Source organism: Chaetodon auriga, chromosome 2 (genome assembly GCF_051107435.1).
Source record: "Chaetodon auriga isolate fChaAug3 chromosome 2, fChaAug3.hap1, whole genome shotgun sequence".
Taxonomy (NCBI): domain Eukaryota; kingdom Metazoa; phylum Chordata; class Actinopteri; order Chaetodontiformes; family Chaetodontidae; genus Chaetodon; species Chaetodon auriga.
The window spans coordinates 23677215-23691367 of NC_135075.1; the positions used below are offsets into that span (position 1 = coordinate 23677215).

The 14153-nt window shown below is 43.4% G+C and overlaps 2 protein-coding genes across 3 annotated transcripts in view; both read right to left on the reverse strand.

Moving 5' to 3' along the window:
* Positions 1–862: 862 nt before the first annotated feature.
* Positions 863–2132, reverse strand: tnni1b (troponin I type 1b (skeletal, slow)). Its single transcript, XM_076742088.1, has 5 exons — positions 2007–2132; positions 1795–1926; positions 1613–1702; positions 1347–1523; positions 863–967 (listed from the first exon to the last, which is right to left on the reverse strand). The coding sequence occupies exons 1-5, from the start codon at positions 2013–2015 to the stop codon at positions 863–865; spliced, it is 513 nt and encodes a 170-aa protein (XP_076598203.1). The 5' UTR covers positions 2016–2132.
* Positions 2133–8884: 6752 nt separating this feature from the next.
* Positions 8885–14153, reverse strand: part of LOC143327616 (cysteine and glycine-rich protein 1-like) — a 314154-nt gene continuing 308885 nt past the window's right edge. The window contains exons 1-6 of one of the 2 annotated variants that reach the window (XM_076742068.1): positions 13228–13371; positions 12173–12282; positions 11570–11738; positions 11155–11284; positions 10940–11033; positions 8885–9274 (exon numbers count right to left, since the gene is read on the reverse strand). In XM_076742068.1, coding sequence (XP_076598183.1) covers positions 9198–9274; positions 10940–11033; positions 11155–11284; positions 11570–11738; positions 12173–12281 — 579 coding nt within the window. In that variant the 5' untranslated portion in view covers position 12282; positions 13228–13371 and the 3' untranslated portion in view covers positions 8885–9197. Of the gene's footprint in view, positions 9275–10939; positions 11034–11154; positions 11285–11569; positions 11739–12172; positions 12288–13227; positions 13372–14153 lie in introns of those variants that run through there. The other variant, XM_076742076.1, reaches the window with a different exon arrangement.

Sequence of the window (14153 nt, forward strand, 5' to 3'; positions counted from 1 at the left end):
CGCGCTGAGGCGCCCTTTTTAAAGCGTCGCGGCGCAGCCCGCTGAGCCCCTCACGTGCCATGAGGAAGCGAGCTTCACGCTGTCGTGCGCGTGCAACGTGCGCGTGTGTCATGTTGTTTCGGGGCGGATTTGGATTTGTGGAGGTGCCGGTCCTGCGCCACAACGCGAGCTTCAAGCTGGAGGCTCCTGTCCTGCCAGACAAACTCTCTCCGGAGCATTTATTCCCCGCCAAGATGCCGGGTGTCACCGCTTCACTTCACCCAGCTCCAGCAGGTATGCGCCGCAGGTACGAGCTTGTGTGTCGTAGCATGTGCTAATGTCTGCCTTACTTGCATTGGCAGTAATAGTGAATGAACTCTTTGCAGTGGCTGAGCTCAGTGTGCGTGTGCGTTTGGTTCGGTGCGTTCGTTTTGTGCTTTCAGGTTGATTTAAGTCATGGTGACTTATAGCCTCAGTTACATGTCTGGATGTTCACTGCATGTCGCTCCACTGGTTTCAACTGTGTCACGTGACTGGCTTTGTGATTTGAATGCATTATCTTAACAAATGCTTGGCTGTGCATCAGCGTGTGTCTGGAGGCCACAAGCAGCCCACAAAACTACACATGTGCATGAAGACAACATTGTCAAAGCACCAGCGTTACATGAGCAGAAAAACACAGAGGGAGTGGCGGCATGCTGTGTTTATTTCAGTGAAAATGAACAAAACACAGGACGTGAGAGTTGTAGGGAAAACCTACAGCGTATAAAAGAACAGAAGACGTCTCTGTGACCCTGTGGAGAGTTTATTGATGTGTTTTGTGCTGCTAGGTGACTGTATTAGACATAAGATGAAAACCAGCTGTTCCTTTGATAACATCTGCTCATTGGCTGGGGCCCTTTGCTGCGTCAAACATCTTCTTGCGGCCCTCCATGCCTGACATGGCCTCCACGTTCTTCCTCCAGTCGCTCACCTCCACCGTCTTCTCCTGCGCAGGCAGAATCACACAGAGGTACTTATGTATGTAATTTATATGCACAAGTCTGAAATGATTCCAGCAGATGTTTGACGGTTTCTCTTCAGCCTCTCTGTGAGACAGACGCCCTCTTGGGATGGAGGAGTTTGTGTTAAACATGGTCTCATATCTTGACCCTTTCAGCAGCTCTGTCTTTTCGTTTTGTCAAGCTAAGAAAGATGATTGATCGGCCTCACTCTCTCTTAAAGTGCACACGTAAATGACCCCCCTCAGCTCTTCCACAGCTGCGCCTCGTGTGGCCATGAATCAGGACTGTTTTGCTGTCGTCTGGCTAAAAGCGTCTCCTCAGCTTCGTCTTTATGTTTAGTCCTTATTTTTTTCCTGAACCCACCTTTTCTGTGTCCTCCTTCTTCACTGATTTAAGATTAGCTCTCAGATCCAGAGAGACCTTGTGCTTGGAGCCCAGTAGTGAGCGCAGGATGGCGTCAGCGGAGACCCTCACCCTCCTCAGGTTGGGTCTCTTAAACTTCCCTCGCAGGTCCAGCACCTTGATGTTTAGGTCTTTGATCTGCGGAGAGAGCAGAGAGGAGGTTAACCACAGGCAGGACAGCGATTCACTGGAACTTCCTCTGTGTTTTCCCTATGAATTTGTGTTACCTCTCTGCTGTTGTGCAGGACTTTGGCTTCAATGTCGTACCGCTCCTCGTCCACCACGTCGATTTTAGCATGCAGCTCCTCGCATAACTTCTGTGTAGAAAATAAGAGATCTGTAGCAACATTTATTTCAGTAAAGAATTTAGAGAGTTTTAGTTTGCAAGTATGAACAGCTGAAATCCTACCTGTAGCTCTGCTAAGGACATGCCACCGGTGTGGACAGGAGGAGACTTTTCTTCCAGGTACTTTGCCTTTTGCTCCTCTTTTTCCTCCATCTCCTGCTCCAGCTCCTCTTTGGCCTTGGCCACCATCAGGCTCTGAAACACCACACCTAAAGTGAACGTAACGGTTTGATTTGCCGCCTCTCTGACTGAAGACATAATCAAATGTGGCTCACCTTCAGCATGAGCTTGCGCGAAGCTGAGATTTTCGATTTCCTCTGCAAGAAGTAATGAAAACAAAGAAGTGAGACACAGCGATGATCTTAATATTTGTGACGTGTTAAACTGACTTCTTGGTGGGTTGTGTCTTGTGACATCTTACCTCCATTCTGCGGGTAGAAAGCAAAGAAAGGACACGACAGACGCAGAAATGTAGCATTAGCGTTGCAGATGGCAAAAAATGAATGACTGGTGTCTGATCGTTTCCATAATGTCACACTGAGTGATGTGTTTTGAGGGAAACAGAAACACAATACACTTACGCTTTCTCAGGCATCTTGGCTATCTGAGCTCCCCCTGGAAGACAAAAATAAAACCTTTTTGCCTCTGAAGTGCTCCACCGTGGGGACCACTTGGGTCTAGTGCCTCAATGGGTCTTAACTAGTTTCCCTTTTAGCTCCATACAGTCAACCGTATAGAGTTACAAGAGTGGAAAAATACAGAGTGACGTTGATCTTTCACAGACTGTCATCTACTGTTAGCTGCTACTCCATTACTTTGATGATTCTTTAGCAGTGGTTTGGAAATCCGCTTCAGGATGTGACTTTTCACATGGCCAGCCTGCTTTGTTTTGTTTTGTTTTGTTTGTCAGGCACTGTTACAGTATGTCACCGTGACACAAAGGGCTGCTGGACACAGTCATCCAGTCACCTCCCCGTGCTGATAGCACAGTCATCTGCCAGAAAGCAAAGCGATGGCAGACAGGGGGAAGCATGCGAGGCCCCGGGTCCAGATAGATAACGTTTCCCTGCTGTCGCCCCCCATTTTCCACTGGATAAAGACACAAACATAGACGGGGACCCCAGCTCTCAGAGCACCGCTGTCTGGAGCTTTTTAAGAAGGTCCGGTGGACTTCACCAAGCCACCAGCTCATTAAGAAATACTACAACGAGGGAAGACGATGATCTGCATATCTTTTAGACCGTATACATTTATCTGATTATTTTCTGGATCGATTGTTTTGGTCTGTAAAATATGAAATGAGTTGATTTGTCTCTCCAACATTTTCATAACCGAAAGTTTCTCACAGAAGGCAAAAAAACCCAACATATCCTCACAGTTTAAAAGCTGGAATTAGGAAATATTTTGCTTTCTTGCTTGAAAATTGATTTTTTTTTATTTCGATCGATTAATTGACTTATCATTTTTTTGATTTTGCTATACCTCCGGGTGCATTAGGCCATTGTAAACGATCCTGTAAATCAACGAAAGGGACTGATTCAGAGTCTGTATGTATTTTTTGCATGATAGTGATTCAGTACCTTGGTTTGTCAGGTACAACTTAATGGATTAGCCAAAGTTATTTTATCCATAAATAGTTATCGCTATTACTATATATATCTCAATACTGCAATATAAAACAACATATACTTTGAAAGGGTTTGAGCTTTATCACCATTCCTTATCCTACAGTTGAATTGTAGTCATGTTTTATTAAATCCAATTAACAGTGTGTCAGAGAGTTATTGTGACGTTCATTTAAACCTCTTTTAATTAGACATGATTTGTTTTAAGCAAATGCTGAAAAAATGCTGCTTCCAGCTTCTCACATTCAAACATGAATATTTGGGAAATTTTTGCTGTTTGATGACTTTCTGTTGACTGTATGTTTAATCCCTTAATTGAATAATTAATCAGAAGATTAACTGATAATACATGATTATTACTTGCAGCCTGAAATGTGATTTTGTCAGACTTTGATTCCAAATGCCAGAGTTTCATTTGATGTCTAATCTAACTGATCAAATCATTGATTGGAGGTAAAATTCAGTCCTCAGATCAAACCAACACAGTGTTGAAATAAGTTTAATTGAGTGTAGCAGAGATTCGTGGCCTTACCTTTCAGTGCCGATGCTGTGGAAGCAGACAGACACACAGTGATGGAGAGAAGAACGTACCAGAATATTTATCTCCTGCTCCCCTTCGTCCCTCCTCTCTGTCACAAGGAGACTTAAATAGAAACAAACACACACACACAGAGATAGACACACCATGAGAGGTCTCAGGATAATAGTGATTGTGATGCTCGTGCTGTGTTGACAGATCACTGCTCTCCGCGTCTCTTTGATGATGTGTGTGAACTTCTCGATGTGCCAGGATGTAAAAAAAACATCCTCGTCGACTTTAACTTCAGCAGCTCTCCGTCAGTTCTTCGTCTGTTTTCTCCTTCACATGAGCAAACTATTTACAGCTCCTGGTAGGAGCTTCTCTGCTGTTGCGCGTCAGCTTTGTTCATCCGAGCAGACGGACGCTGTGTGAGCGAGAACTTCAGGTTACTCTTATTTTTCTCCCATCCTGAAGCAAACTTCAAGCAGCCGCATTCAAACAGTTTGTCTTGTGACTGTCGATGATTTTCTGAGATTTTTCTTTGGCTCCTGAGGGATGTTGGAGATGTGCTCTGCCTCCCCCCCGCGAGACTGCAGGGCCCCCTCAGTCTGATTAGGATAATAGCTGCAGACAATGCTAAGCCGTGGTTTTAAGGCAGGAATGCGTTTTCCAGTGTACATTCGGCTTAGACCTGCCAACTAAACATAGACAAATAGCAGCAACATGTGATGCTGCCACTCTTTAATACTAGCTCCCAGCTTGCACATGTGTGCATGCTTTATATGTGGGGTTTGTGTGCACTGTGTGTGTGTGTGTGTGAGACCAAAGTGTCAACACAGATGATTTAGTGTGCCCGTGTGAACACGCTCCTAAGTGCTCAGTTCACTCATGCAAGGACAATATGTCCAAAAATTAATCCGCAAAATCACTCGTGTCTGGTTTGTGTTTGTGTTACAGATTTAATTGTCTCCAGCTTGTGCAGCAGTGGCACAAACATGGAAGTCCACTTTGAAAGTCAGTCACATGCGTAGTAACACTTCTCAGTGACACAACAGCTTTGATCTCAGCTTTGACCGATAGACGAGGAGACTGACGTCGCTCACAGAGCTGCTCCACGGGCCTGACTGTATACTTAAAGGGACACTATGCAGGATTTCCCTTTTTTTTTAGAGTCCTACAAAAGTATAATCATCATCACTTATGACCCACTACAGGTACGTGTGGCGGTGCATTTATCTGCACAGACCCTGCCCTCTCCTTATTTCGCTGTGGCTTGAATGTTTCTGGGCTGCAACCTTTGGGCAGTGGGTGTGAACGCCGCTGAGTTAGCTTGTTTTCTGTTGGACAGATGGGTGCTGGCAGTTAGCGTAATTAACACGCTAACGTATCGGCCTCTCCATCACATCAAATGTAACGTTCCTACAATAGTAGCTTGTGGACGTACAAGCGGTGCCCTTCTGGTGCCGTTGTTCCAGGTTGCAGTAACAGATATTTCCTGCATAGTCTACCTTTAATCTGAGTTACAGGAATATGAATTAACAGCCTGTTATTCTTATTAGTTGCTAGGTTGCTTTTGCGTAAGATAAAAACATTAAAGCCTTAAAATGAGCAAATGCGGTGACACACTTGCAAATGACTCGTCAGTCCACAGGAAATGATTGATTGATGCATTTCACACGTTCTAAAATGTGAATATTTTCTGCTTTTTTGTGTTGTTTGTTGTTTCTTGGGTCTTTTTTAGAAACTGTCATCAGATGCTTTCGAAGTACTCGCATACAGCAGCTACATTTGCAACACTGGGGTGTTTTTCGAGGGTTGGGTCCGTTTTTGAAGCTGTTTGGTATGAATATTTCAGCAGTGTGTGCCAGTCACTGCCTCACTGGTCCTGTAAAAGACAGGACTGAGGAAAAAATGTTGAACACATTAGAAAAAGAAACTGGTTCCATACAGATTAAAATTAAAGAAGATTTTAGTAAAGTGTCTTGGTGAGATATTTGGGTTCCTCGAGACTCCAGAGCAGCTTCTGTTCTGAGACCAGCCGCTGGTTTCTGTGGCTAGTTGCAGCTTTTTTTGTCAGATGTGTGACCAGATATTATCAGGCATCTTTTATCAACTCTATGAACTCCCTCCTTTGATCGAAAAAACCCCTGCTGCTCAAACCCCTCTGTGACCTCGTCCATGGAGGCTTGCTCCTCCCCTCATAGTTACTCAGGGCTTCCTTTAATTTGATGCCCGTCTGTATTGTGCGTACTTGCTAAATGGCAGCATTATTAAAAACAGCATTTTGATACTGCCGCACTTCACACTGAGCACATGCTTTACATTTGTGGTAACATATGTGTGGCTGCTGCATTGTCCCCTGCAGCTTACAGCGGAGCAGCAGGCAGCTCAACAGGATATCTGGCGAGCTGTCAGCCTCTTGAGACCACAGACTGTGACCTGCTGGGCCACCAACCCTGCTATTTATTGCAGTTTCATTTTATGGTCGCCGTGCATTGTTGAAACTCACATCAAGGAAGTGTCACATGAGTGTATCCCCCTCTTCCTTTTATTGGTATTGTTAAAATCTGCAGGATCGTTTTGCTCTTGCTGAGTCAGGACTTCCCAAATGTTGATTTGAGTTACGACACTGAGATCCAGGCTGTTGGCTCCGGGCAGCTGATTATAATTCCACAGTATATGCGGCAGCAGGATTAACAAAGTGCTCTGTGTGTGTTTGCTGGACTGTCTCTAGGAAACTGATGCCAGTGGATTATGTGGCAGCTTACCGTTCAGTAAAATGTCTGTCTGACAGAAGAATTAAAAATGTCCTCCGCAGCTGTATCATGTAAAAATTTAACAACAGCAATATTTGGTTTGATTTCTTATTTAAAATGTGGTGTTAAAGGTTCTGCTTACGACGACGTTCGCTAGATGTCGCACTTGCACCAGCATGTCAGACCAAAAGAAAGAACTGGGCTGTTCGGCCATGCGTCCCCTCTAACCAGAAGCAGCCGTTCTCTCCTCAAAGCCACCAGACAGAGACAGACTCGAGAGAAACAAAATAAAACTCACCAAACCCGCTTTGTTTTGTCTTTCCACTGCTTTAACAATCACCAGCTCTGGTCTGGTTGAAGTAAACCCTTAATTCACAGGGTTAAATGTGAAAACATTCTGGCTCTTTGCACAGAGTTTGGGCACAGACCTGCTGCTGGCCGGAGCTGGATGTTCAACACGAGAGGAGAGCTCGGAGTTTACTGAATTTATCTTCACCCTCACTCTCAGCTCGTCTGCAGCAGCGAGCCAACCAGGTGTGACCTCCTTTGTCAGGTGTTCTAATGTAATAATCAGTCATTGATCGTCTTTGTTGACTGCAGACTGGAGGGGAGACGTGTCTTACTTAAAGAACGCACAGAGGGAAATAACGGAAAGCACCGGAGTATCTGATGAGTGCCGAGTTCAGTCACACAGTCTAATGTACAGTTTGTCTCTTTATAAACGTGACGGTGGCCAACAGCTTCACAGGGACTCACACCAGCTACCAGAACAAAGAACACACACACACACACACACACACACACACACACACACACACACACACACACACACTGAGGGAGTGTGACTCACGATGCCATTACTTCACTGTATCTTTACACAGTTTGCTGCTATGTTCATGCTCAAAATCTCAATAGGAAGCTACCGTTGCAGTGCCTGACAAGCTTTCTGCTCTCACACATGCAGTTCTCAATAACAACAGGCAGATGTACCGTTCAAATGGTACCAGCTTATGTTGGAGCACAGACACATTTTTCAGTTTGTTCTTTACACTTCTGCTCGTCTGTTTTTGGTTTTGGAAAGTACTACAGCCCCACACACAGCTCTTCAACATGTGAGACATCCAAAGCTTGATAGACCTGCTTCTACTAATTCAACGGTTGCTGAGCTATGATTGGACAATCACTATCTGGGGGAGGGGTTTATTGAACAGACAATTGATTTTCAGTAATAAGAAACAAAACAAAGAATTTGAAAATGCTGCAATTGATTCAAAAGGCTGAATAAAACAAATGCACTTTGTATTTCAGTAAACTAGTGAATGATGTACTTTTTCTGGTGGAAAAGACTTTTGGAAACATATTAATTTGTCACCTGATTGAGTGACTGGCTGTAAGATCGGCTCTCTCTATTGCCCTCTCATGGGCGAAGGACTGAAGGGAGTGAAACTGCGTGTCCCAGTTACTTTCATACTTGGAGCAGAACATTTAGAGGAAACATACATCCAACCTCTGATGTCTACAAGGTCGGACATGAGGCACATTTTTGTTCCCTTATTCATTATAAATCTAAACATATGAAAACTCTGGAGCGAGTCCCACTGCAGTACTTCCATCTTTGCGTGGATTTCAGACTGAGTTTTGCTGGAGATGTGACTCACATGTTGTAGTCAGTGCCAACGCAAACCGCTGCTGCCCCCCCCCCCACCACGACCACAGCTGCCAGGGACTCTGGTCATTGTGCCTCCTCGAGACGGGGCTGAGCACTGCGACTCCGTTGTTCACCACAACAGCAGGCATTTTGCTCTGTTTGATGATGATTACAAGGAATAACAAGCACACCCAAGACCACGTAAACATACACACTGATTTCATCAGACCAGAGCAACAAAAAGAACATTGACAGTTGGGTAAGACATGCCAAATGTTTCATCACAGGGGAATAAGGACAGAAATACATTGTTTTTTTTGTTTGTTTTTGCCTGATATTTATTGTGTGTCTCACTAATACTGCATATCTTGAGACGGTATGTACACCATTTGACATGTAAGGCAGAGAAGAAGGCTTTATGTTGAGTGTAAGTGAAGCTTGATGTGGCTGTTTTTTCACCGCTGTCAGTCTTGAAACGTGCTGTTCTCGCTCAGACACCGACTCTGAATTTAATCAGATTCCACATTTTTCAGACTCACTTCTGTTATTGCAGTGTCTCCTAGCATTGCTGCACAGCTTCATTTTTCGTTTTTTCTGGTAAGAATAGAGTCGGCGTAAACACACACAATGTGCACATCCAAACACAGCGTTAGAATTCAGTGCGTTGTAAAATGTTCAGCAGGATTTTGTTTTTTTTAACCAGGCAAAAATGAGAATGATCAAATGCAGACGAGGAGCAGAATCTGCTGGGTGAGCTCGTACGAAAAAGCTGCGCGTTGTGTGCTTCTTTCATTCCGCTTTGCCTTCAGCTGGAGTGAAAGAGCAGAGTAAAATAGGCTGGATATTGACTGAGGGACCCCGGAAGCGATGATATCAGATCGCAGATGTCAGTCCCAGGTGGGCCGATGCTTCGGGCTTTACTGGGAATGTGCCAGAGCTCCTGCACCCTGACCAAAGCCAAATCCCTTGGGACCAAAGTTCTTTGCATAGCAACCTGTGAATGACATTACAGAGACTGAGAAAAACTGTGCACAATACACTGGAGTCTGAATTACACAAAATAATGGTTTGTTTAACCTCAATTTGCAGAGCCACAGTATCAGACCCACAGAGTGTTTTAGTTGTCTCTTATTTCAATGTTATTTACAGTCTTGTTCATATATGAAACATATGTGAAAAAATATCCTAAATGGTAAATGTCAGAGGGGCTGCTGACCTATTGGGTCTCTGTCGAAGGAATTTAGAGCAACAGCTTCTGTTCTGCAGGTCGAGGTTCAGATGTTACCAGCTGAGGTCAACCCAACCACTGACACGAAGGACTGTGTGTTGTACAAAACAACTGCGAGTGCTGCAGTACATGAATGCAGCATTCATTCATTCACATGAGAATTTTCCCATTTTGCATCCGTTTTCTGAAAAATACTAAGAAATAATTTCTTATTAATGACAACTGGTGTAGTTTTGATGTGAAGACTACTAATTACTACTATTACAACAACTACACTATTAACCACGACCACTTAACCAGCACATACACACACAATGTGCAATAATGTTAAAATACACTCTGCACTGTTTCCATAGGACTGCACCAGAACTGCTGCATACAATCGTGCAATACTCTCGTACACACCCGTCACTATACTTTTACATTAAATCCTCATCTTCATGTATGGATATAGTGTTAAATGGTGCTCTCATTGCTGAGCTGACCAATGCGCCTGTGTTAACCTCCATATGACCAATAAACTCAAACTGAACAACTACGGCTAACGCTTATTCGCTAAATTCATCAATGTATCATTTGGCCTGTAAGATGTCAGAAAGTAGTGACAAATACGTTTTTCCAAAGCCCAACGTGATGTTCAGTTTTACTGTTGCATAAACAGTATTGGGGTTAGCGATTATGGGGATTACATCTGAATATGTTGTTTTAGGTAAATTTCTTAAAATGGAGCATTTGTTCTGTTGTTTTGCCCTGCAGGAATTCCTTTTTCTGGCATATTTCTGGACAGCCTGGGTTGTTCTGGCATGGTCTGCGCTCAGATTTTGAGCTTTGTTTTTGATTAGTTGTTTGTTGGAATTTGCCTCTGCCAATCAAATCAATGCATATTACTCATAGACAACATTAATCTTGTGGCCATATCATCAGACAAGAACAACTTTCAGTGCTGGAAATTCAACATTATTTTCTTTGTGAAGTCAGAAAAGTTTAACTTTACTGCACAATATGAAGCTTGTTCACCAGCAGTGAAAACGCTGTAAACATCGAAACACGTTCAGTTAATGTAACTGCAATCAGTCACATGAGATAAGTGCCTCCCACCCCTCGATGTTGTTTATCTGTGTTCAAGATGTCATTTAGCTTTATGTTCTGCTCTGTGACCATCCAGGAGGCCACATGTTTATGTTGAATCTCTCATGAAAAATGAATTGCAAGCTAGCTGACACATGCCTTTTGCATAGCCACATTTCAAAAGTAACGTCTCGAACACTGCACATACCACAAAGAAAATCAGCAAATCTTCACATTTTAGAAGTTGGACCAGGAGAATGAAAAATGAACAACTGATTATCAGAATAGCTGCCGATTAATTTTCTGCCCATCAGCGAATCAAATCATGCACACAGTAATTGAAGCTGTTGTTGGTTCACAGACCTTTGCAGAAGATCTCTCCGTCTCTGTCGGCGAGGGTCGTGGACTCCAGTCCTTTGCCGCACTTGGCACAGCGAAAGCAGCCTTTATGCCAGGACTGATGAGAGAGCAGAGAGTCGGTTCAAGCTCAGAAATCGACAGAGAGCTGATGAATCTCTGCTTTTATTCTTGATCTAAAGCACAGTTTATAGTCTGAGAAAGCCGTAGATCGGTCTTACGTTGCCTCCTCCGATAACCTTCTCTGCTGCGTACACTGTTTTCCCACATCGAGGGCACACATCTGTGGCCCCTGGTTTCTGGGCAAACTTGGAGGCGTTTTGGTTATTTGTAGGGCGATGGGGACCTTGTCTGTCAAGAAGAGCCAGAGCTTTAATGAAGGAAGGAAATCTGAGACTGAAACACTGCTTGATTTAATGTATTAAGAGCTAATAGTGCAGACAAGTGGATCCTTTTTCTTTGTTTCATGTCTTGGGTTTAGACTTTTGGTTCAGCACCTGCAGTGTTTGTGCACTTTCCTCTCTTTAAGGTAAACTCGAGCGTTATATGAATTGTACTTTGTCATTCTGTAACAGTGTGAAGCTTTATACTGTTTATATGGTTAAAATGACGGGACAAAGTGATTTTTGTGCTCACGCTTCAGGCTTGATTCCAAGTCCTTCTCCTGTGTCCATACTCAGCGTGCCGGCTCCACCTCCGAAGCCGTAGCCTTTTGGCCCATATTTCTTGCCATAGCACGATTTGCAGTAGATCTCATCCACATGAACGGCCACTGTTGTGCTGTCCAAGTTCTTCTTGCAGACCACTGACAGCAAGGAAGGACGGAAAATAAAGAACGAATTAGGAAGGCAGATATTTGTAGAAACATCTTTGCGGCACACCAAGCGAAATGTTTTTTCACACGTTTCACTGTGACATCACCGCAAACTATGTGTGACATTTTACAGAAGAGGACGGCATACCCACTGTGCGCTCAGCTGGCTGTGCTTTACTGTGCTGGAGGGGGAGTTTGTGTACCTTCCTCTGCCATATAAGGAAGACCGAGCCTCTGTCACATGCTTCCACTGGATCCAAATAAGGACTCAGATGTCTGAGCGAAAACCTGCAGATGCTCACTTTCCTGCTATGATGCCAAATACTCTGCATTCCACTCTGGCACTTCTTGTGATGTCAGAGTTGTTTATGAACTGAGAGTCAGAAGACGAATAAAGCAGATTACCTGCGAACTTTAATACTTACTGCACAGAAAACAGGATTTATGCCAGCTCTTCCCCTCGCACTGCACTTCCTCGGCAAAGTAGACGGTTTTCTGGCAGCAGCCACACTTGTTTCCTCCTCCGAAAGGCATTCTGTAAGCATACAGCAGAGCCTGCTGTGTACATTTTTCATGCACTGTATATATAACGTCTCTCCTCTGGAGTGCAGATCAGTGTTCCTCAGCAGACACAGGCCACCTGCTACACTACACGCGACATTACCTATAAAAGGAGAGGCACCAGTTTCCTGTGACACACTGCCTGTTCCAGCTTACTGGCATAAGAGGATATCCGAAGGACTGATCATAAAATGCAAAGTGCCTGCTGGCGTTGCTCAGTTATAGCACCAAACCACATCATACAGATAAAATGACACCAGAATGCGCTCTTCATGGACGCTACAGCAAAGTCAGTTTCAACACTTAAATGTCTCTTTATGGTGTGGACTTCATGATAGTCAGCAATCCACAAGGTCGCTCTGGATAAACAGGAAATTCCTCACATTTCAATTTGTAATCGCACATGTTAACAGTGGTGACCTCAGACAACCCGACAAGCTACAATACAAATTTCTGCAGTTACTCAAACGTTTTTTAGAAAACAATAAATAAAACCGTGTTTGGGGATAGTTTAAATGTACTCTCTGCACTTGCTTATGGCATTTTTACATTAGCACCTTTTTTCAAGGTTGTTTCACATCCGCCTTTCCTTTTTATGCTCAGGAAACATGTTGGAAGTGTAAACTCATTCTATCCAAATGAGGAAATTTCCCACTTCAAAGTTTGGCTTCTGTACACAAATCAGCACTGCTTTACAGCTGTTTGATGAAAAGCAACTCTAAATGTCAAATCTGACGTTTTAGCAAAAAATGTTGCTGTCATTGAATTTTATTCTTGATTTGATCTTAGTAGAAAAAAAGGCTTATTATACTTTCTTCTCACAAATTAGTGAAACCTGAAGACATGAGCTTACTATCAACTTGTCATTCTTCTATTAAATTGAGATATTTTTTCTGTATCTGTACAAGTTCAAACATACCTGCACTGAGGTGAAAGGCTGATCCTCTCAGTGGTGTTAAAGAGATGACTGAGTTGAGAAGAGACACTGGTCTGATGAAGAGAGGCAGAGGGAGGCTGAACCGAGGGAGGAGTCGGGACAAAGAGGGAGAGAAGTAGAGAGGAAAAGGAGGAAGATAGTGAGAATTGTTGATGGACATAAAGGGTGGAAAGCACAAGAAATGGATATCCCCCATCTCCATGTATCAGAAACAGTCTTACTTGGTGAAATCACACAATTTTGTGCTGGAAAACAGAATTAAATGTTAAAAGCAACAGCTGGATGGTTGCTTATCATGTTTAGAAAGGAGCCCACACTGTTGAGGTTCAAGGGGGTTCAGCTCATTGGTGACCCTAAATGTAAAGAGGAGTTAGAGTTTAGAGGACTTCCATACCCAATGCTAACGTAGCTAGAGATCAAAAAAAGTATTGTAGTTGGATCTTTCAGCTCATTGTTTTGGTTTGATGGAGCCAAACTTTGCTGTTTTGGTTTACTCTCTCTGCTGACGTCAGATTGTTTCCAGCCATAGAAACCCATGGTACGCTACCTGCCCAGTACTGAATGGAAGACAGGCAAACCTGGTGGCTAGCTTGTGAAACATTTCGCAGCTGAAGAGCCAAATATTTCCCTCAAGAGTTGGTGTAGACCAAAACAGAGCTTGAAAGAGAATAAATGTACTTTATTATTATTATCTTTATTATTTCTGTTCATCTAGTGGCCAGAAATACGATTCTAAATGGATGCTAATGTTTCCCGAGGTCTGCTCGATGTGTGAATAAGCTCACTGCGTGTTAAGTCAGAGTTTAATACAGTCCGACATCACAAAGTATGTCACAGAAATGCTATATGTAAAATAATAATGAACAACATAAGCAAAATACATAGACATTTTATAAAATATAAATAAA

Excerpts from the sequence above, each read along its gene's own strand:
- tnni1b (XM_076742088.1), bottom strand. Across the intron at positions 1,703-1,794 it reads TGTCCTTAGCAGAGCTACAG|AAGTTATGCGAGGAGCTGCA; the intron begins GTAGGATTTCAG and ends TTTTCTACACAG. Across the intron at positions 1,524-1,612 it reads TCCTGCACAACAGCAGAGAG|ATCAAAGACCTAAACATCAA; the intron begins GTAACACAAATT and ends CTCTCTCCGCAG.